The sequence below is a fragment of the Haliotis rufescens genome, unplaced genomic scaffold (genome assembly GCF_023055435.1).
Source record: "Haliotis rufescens isolate VD_foot unplaced genomic scaffold, xgHalRufe1.0.p SCAF_9, whole genome shotgun sequence".
In the NCBI taxonomy this organism is placed as follows: domain Eukaryota; kingdom Metazoa; phylum Mollusca; class Gastropoda; order Lepetellida; family Haliotidae; genus Haliotis; species Haliotis rufescens.
This window is the reverse complement of record NW_025964383.1, coordinates 41,722,861-41,738,750: the sequence shown is the minus strand read 5'-3', so window position 1 is coordinate 41,738,750 and position 15,890 is coordinate 41,722,861. Positions and strand designations below refer to the sequence as shown.

The 15,890-nt window shown below is 40.2% G+C and overlaps 1 protein-coding gene across 1 annotated transcript; it reads right to left on the bottom strand.

Moving 5' to 3' along the window:
* Positions 1 to 3,716: 3,716 nt before the first annotated feature.
* LOC124111044 (monocarboxylate transporter 12-like) lies at positions 3,717 to 13,222 on the bottom strand. The gene is made up of 6 exons (XM_046470591.2): positions 10,633 to 13,222; positions 10,527 to 10,539; positions 9,953 to 10,124; positions 8,141 to 9,271; positions 7,611 to 7,661; positions 3,717 to 4,153 (listed from the first exon to the last, which is right to left on the bottom strand). Exons 1-6 carry the CDS (start codon positions 10,836 to 10,838, stop codon positions 4,053 to 4,055), a joined length of 1,674 nt encoding a protein of 557 aa, XP_046326547.2. The 5' UTR covers positions 10,839 to 13,222; the 3' UTR covers positions 3,717 to 4,052.
* Between the last annotated feature and the right edge of the window lie 2,668 nt (positions 13,223 to 15,890).

Sequence of the window (15,890 nt, the reverse complement as noted above, 5' to 3'; positions counted from 1 at the left end):
CCGGGCTGTTGGCTGGCTGCGTGTCATTATACCACGCCGGTGTAGGACTTTGCTCAACGTGCACAACCTTTGCGGTACAATCCACCATGCTCTTCCTGCGACGATTTCAAAGAACATAATACGACTCTTGCTCAAACGTTGTTTGATCAAGGTTACAACATTCATAGTCTTAAGGCATTCAAAAGGTTTTATGGAAGACAAGTTACGGACATTCTCACATTTGGCGCATCAGTGACAGAGATGATGATCCGTGCATTTACCTATCTTGACTTGTACCAGGTCTAGATGTTCCAGTGTTGTTGTTATCACAGGTAAATAATTGACTTTCCTTTCCATGTGTTGGGACGCGTTCTACCGGTTGGGTAGAATAGGCTGACCTTTTCACGTGGTCGTTTTATATTTGCACTTTTCCATTACTCGTGTAAAATATGGAATACATATAAACGTGTCAATTAAAAAGCCAAACATTTGCGAATAAGGTACCCCAGGACGCTCTTCTTTTAACTTCATTCTAAACCTGTGAACACACATGTTCCATTGATCAGATAAACCTGTCATTTACATTTCAGGGGCACTTTGATGTTAGTTGTATTACTTTCTGCCTTTTTGGACGGATTGTGTCAGGTTAGGATTGATGTGGAGATGAGTGAAAGTCATCGTGACATCTGATATATATTTATTATGTGCGGTGAATGGAGAAGTGACAGTGACAGATGTTCCAACAGAATCAGTGATGGATTTTTCAGAATAGGCATAGACTCATTAATCACCTGTAACCTGCAGACTGGAACCGTATTTACTCGGGTACCATCGGCTCCAATCGGCTTCTGCCACGAACCACATTCTACGACTCGAGCAACAATTGAATTGGGGTATTGCATGAATTCACTGTAAACTGCGTAACAGAAATTCCACCATGTGTTTAACAGGAATTCTACCATGAGTTAGAAAAATCTTGGATTTTGATTGGTCAGTCTGATGTTTCCAATCACATTGAACCATATCTGATTGAAACAGTGGATTTGACTGACGCATCACCGCGTAAGCTAATATTTATAGAATAGTACTTCTTCTACAGTCATTGTCGTTAGGCACGTATATTTATAATTATATGTACATTATAGGCTACAAAATGCAAAGTTGCGGTTACTACACTATTCAAAGGATGTGTAGCAATACATTTCGTGCAGAAAACACAATAGAAATCTATAAATAAAGTGTATATTAAATTTGGAGGATAAGAGAGAGCTTTGCTATTTGGCGCTTTTCTATATACGACAGTGACGTCATATCTTTTGCGTCACAATGAACAATATGGCATCATAATAGTGATGAGCGGCGTAGAACGAAGCCTTGTGCAAGGCTTGCTTAGTTTTCTTTAGGGTTGTCCACCTCATGTTAGCTTACGATGTTTTAAGTATCTGTCATAGGTTCTACTGAAGTATCACGGTGCAAATGTAATACTTTAACATATAGAGCTCATGTTAGCTTGCGATGTTTAAAGTGTCTGTCATAGGTTCTACTGAAGTATCACGGTGCAAATGTAATACTTTAACATATAGAGCTCATGTTAGCTTGCGATGTCTTAAGTGTCTGTCATAGGTTCTACTGAAGTATCACGGTGCAAATGTAATACTTTAACATATAGAGCTCATGTTAGCTTGCGATGTCTTAAGTGTCTGTCATAGGTTCTACTGAAGTATCACGGTGCAAATGTAATACTTAACATATATAGCTCATGTTAGCTTGCGATGTCTTAAGTGTCTGTCATAGGTTCTACTGAAGTATCACGGTGCAAATGTAATACTTTAACATATAGAGCTCATGTTAGCTTGCGATGTCTTAAGTGTCTGTCATAGGTTCTACTGAAGTATCACGGTGCAAATGTAATACTTTAACACGTAGAGCTTGCTTGAGCAAATATTTTGTTTAAGGCTATTGTCGGTGATTTCCGTCAATTCTGCTCAACAACCCTCCCAAAACACTGGACAAAACCCATGCCGCTTTCCTCAATATAGTTTCTAACACCAAAGACTTCGCGTTTTATTTAGTCATGGTGGTGCGACATAATGTGTTCCAAATGTAGAGCTAAGCTACCTCTAGATTTAACCGCGCTGAATTTAATATTTGAAACCTCACGCTGCGCGTTCGTTTTCCAATTTCAATTTAAATCTGAATGTAACCTAGCTCCACATTGAAAACACAGTATGATTATCGTCCTGAGTCGGGATAGACTCTAAGTTGAAGACACAAGCAAACGGAAACAATTTGAACAGTTACAAATGGTTTACGACTGCCGTTCATGTGGGTTTATAAAGTCACGTGCACGATACTTGGTCCAACATGGATTCCTGCCAGTGCTGGCCGAGGCGCTATCGGACTGACTCGAGCCGAGTGTAACGGCACTGCGACTGGATTCGTGGTTAGTATTGAACCAACCATTAAGAAAATAAACCTGTCGAAGCGTAGATTGGTCAACAGCAGAAATAATGTCATTTGAATTAAGTTTGCCGCGCAATTCATATTTCAAGTTTGGGAAGAGGTAGAAATCTGACAGTGAATAATGGTGGTCAAAACCATATTGTCATGCTTACAGCCATGACGACAACGGACGTGTGCGCATGTGCATTGTCCTGGTTGAACAACGCAAATTTAGTTAGTTCAGCCTTGATATTCTCACGCAGTTGCCAAAGCAGCTTAACATAATATAGGCCATGAATGGTGGGAAGGCAGTCCATCAGTAAGATTTCTTAAGAATCCCAGAAAAACCGACAGATAGTTTGTAGGGTCAGCCCATTTAGCTGGAGATATTTCATAACAGCGCGGGAGTTCATTTCGTCGATTTTCATCAATAGAGAATACCTAGCAACTTTTATGCTTGCAGGAATATGCTGCATGCTTGTATATTTGGTTCAGATACACGCTGTAAGCAAGGAACGTATTCTACTTAATACGTGCAAACTGTTACTGCACTACACATCTTTCATAATTAGGTTCCCAACTTTTTATCCACCCCTGTTGCACGACTATTGCGGTGTAAAACCAATATTCACTATTCTATGTGACAAAGCCGATGATTGGTTGGTTTGTTGTTTAACGCCGCACTCAGCAATATTCCAGCTATATGACGGCGGTCTGTAAATAATCGAGTCTGGACCAGACAATCCAGTGATTGATATCATGAGCATCGATCCACGCAATTGGGATCGATGACATGCATCAACCAAGTCAGCGAGCCTGACCACCCGATCCCGTTAATCACCTTTTACGACAAGCTTGGGTTGCTGAAGATCAATTCGAACCCGGATCCTCACTAGTATGGTCTTAATTGTGTACAGTGTGATCTTGTAACACGAAATGAGTAAGTGGTACACACTTCCTTCTGTACCGGAACTGTTAAATGCCCCCTGCTGGAAGACACGCTTTAACTTCGTGTAAGCAACAAGAGGCATTTGCATAATGTGTTATTGCCGTTTGTAGAAGAAAGCGTATAACAGCCATGTTTACAGTTGTGAAAATTGCAAAAATGTGCTTGAGTTGTGTTTTGAAATCCGACCTCCCTCCCTTTACCGAGCAACTAGTCATATTTACGAGTTGTCATGTTCGTGTCAGGTAATAACAATGACCTTATTACCCCAGCTGCTGATAACTTGAAATGAGAAAGGTTTTAATACACTTTCACAAACATAAAAAACAACATAAAGCAGAATGATGGACTGTCAACATTCAGAGAAACTACCATGATGGCATGAACTGTTGATCAGCAATATATTTATATTCTTCAGAGATCGCAGGGAACATTCAGGACAAAGCAATGGTAGAAGGCACCAAATGGTCATGGGGATTTTCGCAGTTCTTATTGTCTGGAATTGTGAAATGGATAACAATGATAAATTACATATAAAGAACTTAAAGGGACCACTAATTTTAGTTCGTTATAACCGTAGTTCGTTATAAGCATATACAGCATATGTACAGCAAATGATCGGGACAAAAACATAATTTCGTAATACCCGTCAGTTCGTTTTAATCGTGTTCCTTATAACCGTAGTTTACTGTATATGAGCAATGCGTTTGGGTCCTTTTACTGGTGAACTTTTGCGCGACATTCCCACAAGTGCACCAAATGTTGCTGATGTCAGAAGGGCAATTCCTGAAATTAACAAAAACATTATACATCCGAGATTCACGTGAATTAATTAAGTTTGTAAAATGCGGCAATTAAGTTACTAGGTGACTAAACTGAACTGGGTGGTCAGGCTCTGTGTCTTGTTGTCTGTTTTTTCACCCCGATGGAGTGGGACTGTTAATTCTTTCCGTTAAAATCGGTCATTTATATGCCGCTTAGTGCAGCTGGAATATTGCCGACTGGCTAAAACAATGCACAATCAAAAACAAACAAACATCGAAATGCTGGGACAAGGTGCTTGTTAAAAAACTTTCAAGATCCTACAGGTGTATGTAAAAAATGTCAATGTCCTACACATGTGGACCGTCTTTGTGTTCAAGTGGTAGAATGTCTGCATGGAGAGGGGAAGGTCGTGGGTTCGATCCCCGGCCGCGTCATACCAAAAGACGTAAAAAATGGTACTTGTTATTACCCTGCCTGGCGCTTGGCATTAAAGGGGCACTGATCTAACGCAATTCCCCGGGACTGGTTGTTGCCTTTGTTATTGTTTTTTCCCAGTGAGTACCCGGATGTATAGCAGAAATCTAGACTAGTTCGCGACCTCTGCTGCGCCATTCGTAAGCGCATTAGTCGCTTTTATGGGTAGTAATAAGGGCGTATGGTCACATTGATGAACAAAATGAAATACAGTTTTTGAGATAATAAGGAAATGTAGGTATCTTTGTGGGTAGCATCGGTAATGGTGACGAAGTTTTGGTAAGTCACTTGCTTGGTAATTTTTCGATTTTCGTTTACACTATTTTGACTTGCAACACAAAGTACATATTTCACCTGAGCATTGCTTTTTTTATGGTGTGTATTTTTTTTTACTGTCAAATGTGTAACAAATCTATTAAACGTCTAAATATTCTGTTATTTAACAAAGTGACTGAAAAACATTTCCATCTGTATTATTATGATAACGAATTCCAAACATTTTGATGTTTAATGTCATCACCAAGAGACTGAAAATGTTACATTGAGAAAAGTACATTTCTATGTTGTTTGGCTTCTAATCCTACATAATAATCTGTTGTGATGTTTGTAGGCCCTTTTGATCGTCTTAATCAATCTGGACAGATCTTTTAGTCAAAATGACTGAAATATTTACACATTTTATAAATTGCCTGAGAGAATCACATTTTACAAATTGACGGTAATACATACACGCTTACAAAGGAAAAGATCTGTGAAAACAACGTCTATCGCGCATTGAAGAATTTCCCAACCAAGACGTAGAGAAACAAGGACGAATCGGTTCAAATGAAGGAAAACAAAATGCAAATATCATAATTACAACCTACCAAATTTATGTGTATAAATTTTAGGCAGCGTCCTTGTTCGAGGAATGTATCCGTGAATATCCACACAAAGGAACAATATCCCACTCGTCTGCAGATGTACAAAGAAACTTATTCGATGTCACGTGTCTCAGTAACAATCAAATATTTTAAAAGATATATGTCGTTTCGGGATATTATAACCCGTGTTCCTTTCTCAACTGATCACTTGGATTGTTTCAGGTGTTTTACATAGGTGTCAAGTCTCAATGGTCGGCTGAGAAAGACCACGTGACAACTATTTTCATAACGTTCACGGTTCCTAAAAAATCCATTGAGTGATAGATAACAATGATCAATCAATCAACGTATTATAAGTTAACCCTTTGAACAAAGTATGTTGTTTTTACATCGGCACTTCACGCCATGGTATGAGTGTATTCCCTTTGTTTTAGTAAACCTAGACATGTAAACACTCACTCTTGACATATCCACTGTGCAAGATAACAGTGATTAATCAATCAACGTATTTTCTGTTAATCCTTTGATGACTAGGAACGTTCCGTTGATTTACAAAAAAATAAATCAACTGATCATTCATCTCTTGCTGGGCTGCCACGTGCATGTTACATAACACACATTTCACCTCACTTCAAACCTGGATTTAGATTGAATAATTACCCCAGACACAATAAATGCCAAATGGGAACCTTTGTCAGGTAATCTAAGTGGTGCTACCACTAACTGTACCTGTAATAAATTCATTAACTGAGCATCAAGTGAATGACGACAAATACACAAGTGAAGGGTTATGCGAGAAAACGTGGATGTCAACAAGGGAGTAGTAATCGTATTATCGACGCAAGCCGAAATCCGAAAATGCTTTCACTGGATACTTTTTTTAGTATAAAACTATAACCATCTGGGGTATTTCCAAATGACGACATCCGATGAGCTCCGCCGTTCTTTTTGTCTGCTTGTTTAGGCTGAAGAAATTAATTAACATGCGCCCTTTGTCGAAATCTGTATAGATCACAGTTAACCAATCAGTGTTTATGCAAAAATGCGTAAAACAAATATTGCCTCCAGCCTCCAAGTTTATTTAGCTGTCCTTGTAGACGGTAGCCCGGTCTCTCGTCACGCTCAGTTGCGTTGCGTATCATCCGGGTACTCACGGGGGAAAAAAACAATAACAAAGGCAACAACCAGTCCGGGGAATTGCGTTAGATCAGTGCCCCTTTAAGGGTCTAAAACAAAGCCTTTTCGCCACGGGGTCAGTATATTGTGTCTGAGAGGGGTGTTCAGGTTTAACTGCGGCATGGTAACTCGATTGGCTAGCACTATAAAATCGGCATTAGTCCTGACTAGTACAAGCGGTCACACACATGCACACACACACACGTGCATGCATGTTGCCATATAAGTGCAATAATCATGAACGCCACGTTAAACCCATTTCACCTCACCTCACCTACACGTGCATGTCACTATATTGTCAATGCTTTACACGTGCAAGACAATACACTGTCATTGTTCTAAGCCTGCACGTCACTGTATTGTCATTGTCCTAAGCGCGCACGGCACTATATTATCAACGACCTAAACGTACATGTCACTGTATTGTCATTGTCCTGAACATGCACTTCTCTGTATTGTCATTGTCCTGAACATGCACGTCACTGTATTGTCATTGTCCTAAGCGCGCACGGCCCTATATTATCAACGACCTAAACGTACATGTCACTATATTGTCATTGTCCTGAACATGCACGTCACTGTATTGTCATTGTCCTAAGTGCGCACGGCCCTATATTATCAACGACCTAAACGTACATGTCACTATATTGTCATTGTCCTGAACATGCACGTCACTGTATTGTCATTGTCCTGAACATGCACGTCACTATATTGTCATTGTCCTGAACGTGCACGTCACTATGTTGTCATTGTCCTGAACATGCACGTCACTGTTATCCATAAATTGTGTCTACTTTGTCATCCGTCAACTTCTAAGTAAGGCCTATCAAACAATGTATGTATGTTGATGTACTATCATTGTTCTACGCATGCATTTGAAAATACTGTCAACGACCTATGCATGCACGTAAATAAAGTATATTGTATGCATGATAAGGAACTGTCAATGTTAACATGCAACTAACCTGCAAACACAAAGGTGAGTTCATATCTCCCAGTCTCTGAATAGATGAAACCTGCCACAAAAAATATGAACTTGTTACAATGCTCTAACATGAACTATCTATAGAGTGAATACTCATAAACACGAACTGTTTGATTATCGTTTAGCGCGCTCTCAGAAATGTACCAGGTAAAGAACAACAAAATAGAACGAAATTGACCCTGAAGCTAAAGGTGTGTGTGGACCAGACAAACCAGTGATTGATGCTATAATCATCGATCTAAACCGTCGTGGTACAAAGACACACTATTAATCAGGTCATAAAGACTGACCACCAGATCCATCAGTAGCTGGAGGCCAAGTCTAACCAGGAATCACCTGAACATGAATACGAATTTCGTTAACTTGTTATAGTGTCTTTGGACATGTTTCAAACGTGTTAGAATTTGTGATTAACGGTTCCTTGTTCCATACTTAAATAAAGCTGATTTAATACAGTTGTTTCATATATAATATCATTCGGGTTGTATTCAACAGAAGAAAACAACATACTTGCAAGCGGAGGGCCTATGCAAAATGCAATGCCACTACAAAAGTTTTCGATGCCAACAGCAACAGACAGATGATCTAAGCCTACAAGGTCTATCGTCAACGGGCTTATAAGCGTGTTAGGACCGCCACTGTACATCCCATAGGCGGCGCTAAAGATCATCTGCAGAGGAAAAGAGTTTGAGAATAGCGGGAAACACAGTGTGAGGACTCCTGCTATTCCAATAAGTCCCATGTGGAGCGTCACATGATCAACTGAAGGATCGCTGACAGCACACCCAGTCAGGAGTCTTGATGCCAGACTTGTCATCCCCGTCGCTGTAAAGAGACTAGTAGCCTCGTTCTGAGTGCTTCCTCTATTTATGGCGTAATTTGGTAAATGGAAAAAGCACGTCCCTTCTCCTAGAAACCAGAAGAAAAAACTCAGGCAGTAGAATATAAATCCATATTTGTTGTGAATGTTGACATTCTTTTTACTTCCAAAACAGCTGAATACACTGCTGTGTGTATTTGCACCTATACTGGATCGTCCTATGTTCATCCCGGGTTCTTCCGGGTCACATAATGAGTAGGCCGAATGTTGCTTGCCCTGATCAGAGTTACAGCACCGTGTGTCCGGATCTGTTGAATCTACATCTGAGCCATGGAACTCATGGTGGTCTTGGCAGACACTTGTGTCTTCATTGTTACATACCACAAGCTCTCTGTCGAGATTTCTAATAAAGTTGAGTGATGACCCAGTGTTGAATGGAGATTCATTGGTTGGGCCATTTTTTATATTGGTAAAGAGTTCTTCGGCACATTCAGTATCCCTAACTAGGCGTGTGTCCTCGACGGAATCATTGAATCTTTTAAGTGCAATAACACAATGTTCTTTTTTCGTACTTGGTCTCATGGTTGAGATAGGCCTCAGAATACTTGCAGCAACACATACGTTTGACAGGATAGCGCCCATGATTAGCAGACAACCACGTAGTCGGTATTCGTCCAGGAGAATTTGACACAGCGGACCCGTAGCAAACATACCGACCGCAATCCCTGACGCAGTGACACCATAAGCTAGACCTCGTCTCTTTATGAAATAGCTCCCTGGGACGACAAAGGAGGCGTTATATGCTAAACCAGTGCCGAAACCTGTTAAAAACAACACAAAACAAAAGATCATAGCTCTGGTCTGTCTTATGTGTTCTCTGCTCTCATGCAGACCTCCACTTGCTTTGCCAGAAGAAGATACAATAAACTATGCAAAGACTGTGCACCTTTCAGCATTTGCATCAACTCCTTAACTTTAAAATAACATGTATCTAGTCCCCTAAATATTTTTAAAAATATTTTCCCCTGCATATTGTACTCTCCTTTGGAGGAATAAAAGCTTATATATATTAATTATTTAAAATGTATTTCTGTTCTATCGTGGCGTGACAGTTCAATGTGGGAAATGTGTCGAAAGAAGAGGTTTTTCTACTTCTTTGAAGCCCACTAAAATAAATACTTGTGCAAGATACTTCTGGACAAAGATTGCCTCGGATTGTACCGAAAGAATAGATCAATGGATGTCCTGAAAAATGTTCAGCTCCACGATTTAGAAAATATGTATGTTTTGAATGTAATGACCGACAAAAAATATTCTATCTCTTCGAAAATAACGCATTAACGTTACAAGCAATAAAGCCATTAACGCAAGTACCAGAGGACACAAAATATACTTAGCCAACTGGTTCCAGCATAACAGACACAGCAGTGTTTGAGGAGTGTTTATAGTAACACAGCTGTGTGTGGAAATATAGTTACCGAACCAATGGTAAATAACATTACCTGCAATAACACTGTACGTAATGATGAGTCCAGTGACGTCATTAACAAAAGAGGCTGCAGTCAGTCCAATCAGCATCAATACCCCTCCACCAAAACAGGACACTCTGTACCCTAAAATCCTTGTGAGTACGCCAGCCACGGGACCTATAAACATTAATGGAGAAATATTTGTCTATAATTACATATCTATAAGACATCTGATGTTTGACCTAATGATGCAACATACATACCCGCATATATATAAGACCAATTCTTGTAATTACACAATGATCATTTGTATGCGGAATTTCAGTGAGGTGAGAACACTTTTTATACCTCCTGACAAATGTTTGTAGGTGAATATGTTTGTTTCTGACAATTCCTTATGCCTTTTTCTTTTTTAGCATGTGTAACCCAGTAACCCGAGGCGTCGCAATTCGCTGTAGAGATCTGCGTCCCTAGTCAGAAACCTTTGATCGTGGGTTCATATTCACCTTGATTATGTTTCTAGGTTTGTCAGCACCACACCCCCGGGATAGCAGGGTTCAAGAATGCATTAAACGTCTAAACCCTGTGCGCTCCATTTCGGTCTTACATCCAACATCAAGCTAACAAGCCATGATGCGATTTAGAATGTTATGGGTATTGTTTGCATTTGTCTTAGTAATCATTTTCTTTATATTTATTGGGAAAAGATGGACCTGCACTTGCCAGTGAAGGCCATGATCGCGAGCATGCTCGACCCAACCCATGATGTCTTAAAGAGGTCATTGTCTACTTCCTCTAGAATAGCGGTGTTGAGTACACCAGGCGAGTACACCATCATCCCGCACAGAACCGTGGTGCAGAAGATGGCAAACAGAACAAGCCAGGCGAAGCCCCCGTCTATTGTTTGCTGGTTAGCCATCTAGCAGGCTGCTGGAAATACAGAAGTAAAAAGTTATGACAACAACACTACCAACAGGAAACACAAAATCAGTCAATAACAAAAACGACATATCTATTCCACCGTATCGATTTCATTGAGCCTGATCATGCGGTACACAATTATTACAGTGGCCAAAGGTTCACATAACACTGAGAAATATGCAACGTAATCTGTCATTAACTTTGTAATACAACTGTGTACAATTCGATGCCGGATAAACATACTAGGCACATTGCAATGTCCAATACCACCTGTGCGAGGAGCCAGCTAACTGTTTCTATCCGGTGATTCTGTGTGAGGCAGGACCGATGTCCAATTCCACCTGTGCAAGGAGCCATTGAACTGTTCTTATCCAGTGATTCTGTGTGAGGCAGGACCGATGTCCAATTCCACCTGTGCAAGGAGCCATTGAACTGTTCTTATCCAGTGATTCTGTGTGAGGCAGGACCGTTGTCCAAGAAATTTAAGAAGAATAGCCACCATCTTCCGCCACCGTTGCTGGACCTGATTTGCGACCATTCCTCTGTGCACGGGACAATGTGCCACCACATAGAAATACGAATGGAATAATATCAGAAGACTGGATAATTATCTAGTGTTAAATTACGTTTTAGTGTTGCTGCAAATATGATTTGATCATCTAATCCACCATGATACGTTTGGTCACGGGTGGTCCATTAGTGCAGACGTAACAATTCACAAAGCCTTTTGCCTACTATCTACAACTACTTTTCAGCGAGCAAGAATATATCACTGCTTTCATGTTTTTGTCCTGAGAAAAAACACCCCCAAGCCACACCATATTTGATCATACAGTACACCCAGTGGAATGGTCAGATGATTGAGACTGGTTATTCCACACCTGTCGTCAGAGTCGACTGAAGAACGTGGTGAGGCACGGCTGGGTGGGTTGGCCTACTGTGGGTCATCGTGCCGATGGCGTAGACATCGTTGTCCATGCTTTCAGTCAATAAGCTGTCTGAACGTGTTTCGATTACTTACAGACCACTGTTCCATATTACTTACTGCAGCGTTTGACACTTCATCGCTCGCTTCTGAGTTTAAGACGTTGAACCTTTAAGGCTCAGAAAGAATCCTAATCAGCACCTTGTGCAAATGTTGGCACTCCGTGTGCCTAGAACTAAGGCTTAAGAACTAACTTAGTCACGCCAATACCACACGTGACACTTTGTCACAAATACATTTAACCAGCCAAACACCTCCCAGACATTACAGACAGAAGGCATTTCTGCTTCCATGGAAATAAAAAAATAATTCTCCAAGGATTCCTGGCGAGACAGTGTTAATCACACACAGATTAGAAACACAAGTAATGCCAGTGCATACGGTAGGATCCCCTTTCATGCAACTGGACAAGGTAGACGACATATTAAAGGAACTTTAGCAGCAACACATCACAGCATCAGTCAACACTATCAAGCATGATCGTTGATCTTTCTGACAGAGAACACCTTAAGAATTTATATTTCGAAAACAACTATGGACCTACTTTTAGAAACACAGCGCCCCATGCAGAAGCAATAAATGCACAACGCAACACCACAAAAAGCTGAAAGAGGACACGCAGAATATAAGATCTCTGGCTCAATCTTAATCTTCAATGGAGGGTGTCTTTCGTGTTCGGACCAGTCTGATCATTCTCTCCAACATTTGATGAAACGAAGAATTTTATCTTGACTATTGTTGCTAACGGCATGTACGCGCAATATATGCTAAACTATCGAAACCGACTCCATTACAACACATCTGAGACCTTCACCATGCAAGTAAATATCGCTCCGCAGACTATGAGACAATCTGGCCTCCTGTCATAACATGTAGAGACTTCATACCATGGAACAGATGTGTTGCTGACACAGGTAACGACGAAACAGGTGGCAGTATTCACGATCGTTATTGACCTAAATTGTTAACTGTGCAATGGAACTAACTGCCATCATGAATACTTGTACATTGTTAATCCTAACTCTAAGCTCTTAACATTCTTACCTGTAATGTAGGTGGGTTGCTTCGCAGCACTGAAAAGATCTGTGCATCAATTCCTAATGGTATAGATGTATTAGCTACACGTGAAAATAATACGAACTACACAAGAGGATCTGGTGGAATTTCTATTCCAGCCAACAAGCACTGAAAATGTAAAATGCTCAAGCTTAATATCAAAAGTCAACTGGTTGTTTCGGTAGCTGTAAAATCTCCCTGTTTTGACACGACTTGTGTATTGCTGAGCCGCCTTCCTTCCTCTAATGTACTTCACTCTGTTTATGATGATGACCCAAATAGACTAAAACATGCTTACGGCCACTTTAATGACATTGGCGATGTTATTATTCTAGGTAATCTTAATTCAGATAGTAGCAAAGATATTCTTTGAATTGAATTGAATTTCTTTAAGAAGCTTTTCACTCAGAGGTTTCTGCTTAGTGCAGTGTCCATGTTACCTACCCGTTGACCAGGTTTTTATTTCTTTTGTTTGTGTGTTGTTTAACGCCGCACTCAGCAATATTCCAGCTATATGACGGTGGTCTGTAAAATAATCGAGTTTGGCCCAGGTAATTTCCGGATATTGAGATCCCGAGAACGTACCTTACCTTAGTCTATAGTTTTGTGAGATACGCTTTCGTGAAACATGCTGATATTATTTTGCGTGTTAGTGTGCCAAAAGCCTTGAACGGATATGAAAACACACGACACAGCGTATCCTAAACATTTCCTTATGATTTAATAAAATATACATTGTAGTACACGTTGTAACGGTACAACTGAAAAAAAGAGCTACAAGGCTTGCAGTTGGTAGCTCATGTGACGTTTTTCTGGAATGTCTTATCAGTTCAGAAATGTTATGGAACTCGATTGTTTTGTTAACGTCGCACTCAGCAATATCCCCTCTCTTTGACTACGGTGTGTTAATAATCAGGTCTTGGCCAGACAATCCAGTGATTGATATTAAGAGCATCGCTCCACGTCACCCATGTCCCAAACTGCATAACACAATGTAGTAAGTCCCATCATACGACCAGCATAGGTTGTCGGGGACCTATTGTGACTCGGACTTTCTACGACCTGTATCTCTTTGGATTTACACCCAACATCAAGCACAGCAAGTGTTCGCGAAAAGGGTAAGCATGTCCTGCACAACCGGTATCACAGGTCACTTGCAACGTGCTTGATATTGCTTGTTTGTTGTTTAACGTCGCACTCAGCAATATTCCAGTTTCATGACGGCGGTCTGTAAAATAATCGAGTCTGGACCAGACGATCCAGTGATTCACATCATGAGCATCGATCCCCGCAATTGGGATACGATGACATGCATCAACCAAGTCAGCGAACCTGACCACCCGATCCCGTCAGTCGCCTCTTACGACAAGCATAATCGTATTTTACGGTAAGGATGGGTTGCTGAAGACCTTTTGTAAACCTATAGAAAGTGTGTTCTGTGTTGTGATTGGCTAATTTGGGTCACATGACCAAACGTCAAAGGGTGAAAATATGATTTGCATTCCCTGAAGCAAGCGACCGAATCACTGTGTAGGAAATAGAGACAACTACACGAGTGTCTGTCAGATACCATTGATCTTACAACGAGTTGTTTCATAACGTATATCTAACGAGCGAAAGCCAGTTAGATACGCTTTGTAACAACGAGTTGTAAGATCAATGGTATCAGACGGGCACGAGTGCAGTAATCTGTTTCTTAAACACCCGAAAATCGCACCTTTTCAGCATCGAACCGATGAATTTGTCTATTCTCATGATTGCAGTAGCGCATTAATACATGACACCACTGTCATAAGTGATGTCATCCTATGTGCTGCTTACTGCTCATAAATAATGTGACTCTACACAATAAGGTTTCCGTCATATCTGGATTATCAAGGCGATGATGAAAATGCAAACTAGACAAAAACAAAGAACATGCTTGGTGCCAAGTTGAAAGTTTACACCTCAAAGAAATTACCAAATATGTACAACAATGTTTACTTCCGTATGGCATCACTACCGGTGACCAACTTTTACAAAATGGCGTGTTCACTGACAACAGTACACGGGATTTCCAGAGGAGGATTTTCGTTGATTGAGGGATCGTATACACATAAATGGGTCACGTAAGTAAACAGAATCATTCTGACAATCTAAGTACTGTTATTTGTTTACCATGTTTTCCAATGTTACAAAGAGAATTAGTCAGAAATGCAGATAACTACCGTCATCGTTGTGCGTGATTTAGGGTCAGTCATGGCGCCACACAGGACGGAAACGTTTGAAAACGGCTTCTGTTGAATTTACCACATCATTGTAATGTATATATGTGTATTTCCATAATTAGTGCAACGATACTCTTCCCATGAATATTCTCAAACGCGTGATCGAGCCAATGTATGCAACAATTAGACGAAAGAACCTCTAAAAATGATACACAGAGTTAAATCTGAATTTTGCTTTGTTTACATTTCAGCAAGTACAGTATTCCGAGCACAGTTTTCGTTTCCATACCTAATTTATTTCGAGATCTAGATAAATTGCATTGGTGACAAAGACCATTTGCAAATGTATGAGGAATTCAGGGATGCATGTATAGCAGCTGAGTTTAAAATATACCTGATCGAATAGGCGTCTCATAACCGGCATTTTGTAAACACAATCCAATATGGCGGAACGTACACTTCAGCGATCGTGTATGCGTATTTTCCAAAACATTCTTAACGATTCTTGGCTTATCAGCGACGTTTCAGAATTATTAGTAGTGATTTGATACCTGTGATCGCTAATATGCTATTTTTCTACTTTAATTATTCGAGTAAATATCCGGTATTTAGATTTCTAAACACACAGTAAATATTTATATAACGCCGTGAATTGTGATTTGGCGAGAATTTTCAGAAGTCACTTTCTGTAATTTTGAATTGCCTAAAATGACAGTAAATGATAAACAGAAGGGGGAAATCAAAACTGTGAAGTGTATTAACCTGCGTGATGTATTTTGAATTTTATTCGATTTCGAAGTGA